The 2,904-nt window shown below is 34.2% G+C and overlaps 1 protein-coding gene across 1 annotated transcript; it reads left to right on the top strand.

Moving 5' to 3' along the window:
- The first annotated feature begins 344 nt into the window (after positions 1-344).
- LOC132840215 (cystatin-B-like) lies at positions 345-2,283 on the top strand. The gene is made up of 3 exons (XM_060861710.1): positions 345-493; positions 1,791-1,892; positions 1,988-2,283. The coding sequence occupies exons 1-3, from the start codon at positions 422-424 to the stop codon at positions 2,144-2,146; spliced, it is 333 nt and encodes a 110-aa protein (XP_060717693.1). The 5' UTR covers positions 345-421; the 3' UTR covers positions 2,147-2,283.
- Positions 2,284-2,904: the final 621 nt, after the last annotated feature.

Raw genomic sequence — 2,904 nt, 5'->3', positions numbered from 1 at the left:
ACAAATAAATATGTATATGTGTGTGGGTATATATACATACATACATACATACATACATACATACATGAATCCCATCAGTATACACAGGTAAATGATTTACATAATCCAAACAAAGAATACAAAAATATAAAGATAGCCAGAGAAAACAACATTTTTACTGAATACAGGTGTAGTGCTGAAACAGAAACGAGACACAAAGAATCCTCCTGATTGGCTGCTCTGTTTGTTCTTTCCCTGTTATGTTTTTGTGCATAACTATTGATGTGAAGTTTTGGAAGTGGTTTTGTTTAGTACGTATTTCCTGTCAGATGATTTGGGGAGTGGCAGCAGGTTATATTAATCATGTCATTTGGTTATTTCAGTAAAGCTCTGAGACTTTAGATTAAACATTTTATCTACTTTTGCTTCCAGACAAATAAAAATGGATATTGTGTTAGGAGGGCTCAGTGAGTTGAAGGTTGCCGACAAAGAAGTGCAGAAAATCTGTGATGAGGTTGGTTTGTTTTTGTGAGTTTGTTGCATGCACATTTCTAGAAAATTGATGCATATTAAGGGTAAAAATTTACTCTTTTTTAATCTGTGTTTTTAATTAGTGAATTTATTTAACTGTCCTGACTCCACAGGGAAAAAACACATCTCAGCTTTTAGTGTACAGTTTTTAGAAAGACTGGTATTTTGTACTAATAATGACATCATTATAGATGATTGGCACAAAGTTTCATGTGACTGGTTTAATTGTAAAATAGTTTACATTTGGATCTGAACTTTAGATTTATTTAATCTGGTGCTTTAGTGTATTTTTGCATGGAACAAATTAGTACTTTTAACTATTGTTTAATAAAATAAAGTCATTCCAAACTAATAAAGTGACATAAATCAGTTGTAACTAGATTTGTAAAGTTTGTCGCAACAAACTGATGTTGGCTTTGACGAGGCAAGTATTCGCAAAGGCCGGTGCTTTTTGGAGGCAAGTGGACATAAAACTTGTAAAACCTAGTGGAGCGCTAGGGTGCCAAAACATTTGGAGGCAAGTGGAGACCTGTGACGCAATTCCCCTCCTTGGGCTGTGTTTTGATATGCCACATGTCCATGTTATGCTAATGTTGTTTGACATCATCAGAATACCCGAGAGGCAGTTCCCCTTATTGTTGTGAGTGTTTTGATATGTCACATGTCCATGTTGTAAAAAGTTTTTTGATTTTGCATATTTTGTGGGCGGGGCTGCGGGACAACCGAAAGGCCAGTCGGTACACCAATTTAAACCTTTGTTCAGAGTATCACCCTAAAGGAGCTGGCCGAGTTTGGTGTAGATAGTTCGAAAGCCTGCCGAGTTATAAACCTCCAAAGTTTATAATGGGAGTCTATGGGAAAAAAGTCATTTTGAGACCCGGTACTGGAAGTACAGGAACTAGGATTCACTTAGAATAGTAATAACAACAAACTTCAGACCAGGGTCTACAACTTGGTTCATGTGGCTCGAAAGCCCTAGGAGGAGTTACTCTTGATAAATTTTTGTCTAAGCTTAAATAGGAAAACAGAATGTTGGCTTCTACAAAGCCAACATAATAAAACCACAGATGAAAAAAAACAAAACAAAAAATTAATTCTACTGTATGTATTTCTAAATAATAAAATAGCTGCTCTTTTTTTTTTATAGAAAAACAAATTACATGATAATAGTTTTGTAGATATATGTATGTGTGTGAGTCAGTAAAAGGTTATTAGGAGTCATATTGATAAATCACTAGTCATAAATCAAGTCTTACTCATGACTGTTTTCGAAATCACAGATAAAGCCAGAGGCGGAGAAACAAGCTGGAAGGACATTTGATGTCTTTACTGCTAAATCTTACCAGACACAGTTGGTAGCTGGGACGAATTTCTTCATCAAGGTAAGACACGTACCCACTCAAACAGTCCTCATGTAGAATTTGTATTTTATAGCATCTGATTGAGGCCAGTATGTGTTTTCATGTGTGCTTTTCAGGTCCATGTGGGTGGTGAGGAGTTTGCTCACCTGCGTGTATATAGGATGTTGCCATGTTATGGAGGAAAACTCGAACTTCATGGAATACAGATACCCAAAGCACAAAATGACCCCATTGAATACTTTGAAATTGAGATTACTGATGAAATGACACAGTAATAACACTTACAAACAGGGGGGTTATTGAAATTGTGTTACATATGGAATATCACCTGCTTAAAGCTGACAAAGTTGTATTTTCTGCACTGACAAGAAATTAGAAGCTTCTTCAGTTAAATAAAAAAGCCAATATTAAATATTTACATTTACAGTCACCTTATTTCTTATAAATGATCAGCGTTTATAAAGAACATAACATACGGTATTTGTTATTTTATATTTCTATAATATGAACTGTTCATTTAGTCAGAATTTTTGGAAGGCAAAAATTTTTTTTCTGCTGCAAGTCTGATATAAAATAAGTCAGGACTCAGTGTGAGATGTGATAAACATTTGTGTGAAAAACAAACTAACCATTTTGGAACTTTACTATAAAACATTTGCCCCAAGTAGGTTAGGGAAAAACAGAAATGCTTATGAGAAACAATGAAATAAACTGAAAATATTTTTTTTTTTTCATTTAATTTCTATGGTCACACACCAGATTGATCACACACACACACACACACACACACACACACACACACACACACTTTCTTTTTCACTTAAAGCTCTAAGTGTCTATTTTGATCTGAGCTTCAACTGAACATAGACACAATAAAACAAGTGCAAACTCCAGTGTAGAATCCTGAATGATTAATAGTCAAGATATCAAACATTTTCATGGTCATGTAACACATACAGACAGGGATCTGGGATTGTATTTGGGATTATATATATATATATATATATATATATATATATATATATATCTTTAA

The sequence above is a fragment of the Tachysurus vachellii genome, chromosome 25 (genome assembly GCF_030014155.1).
Source record: "Tachysurus vachellii isolate PV-2020 chromosome 25, HZAU_Pvac_v1, whole genome shotgun sequence".
NCBI lineage: Eukaryota > Metazoa > Chordata > Actinopteri > Siluriformes > Bagridae > Tachysurus > Tachysurus vachellii.
Note: the sequence above shows the minus strand (reverse complement) of the source record. Positions and strands in the feature narration are given on the sequence as shown.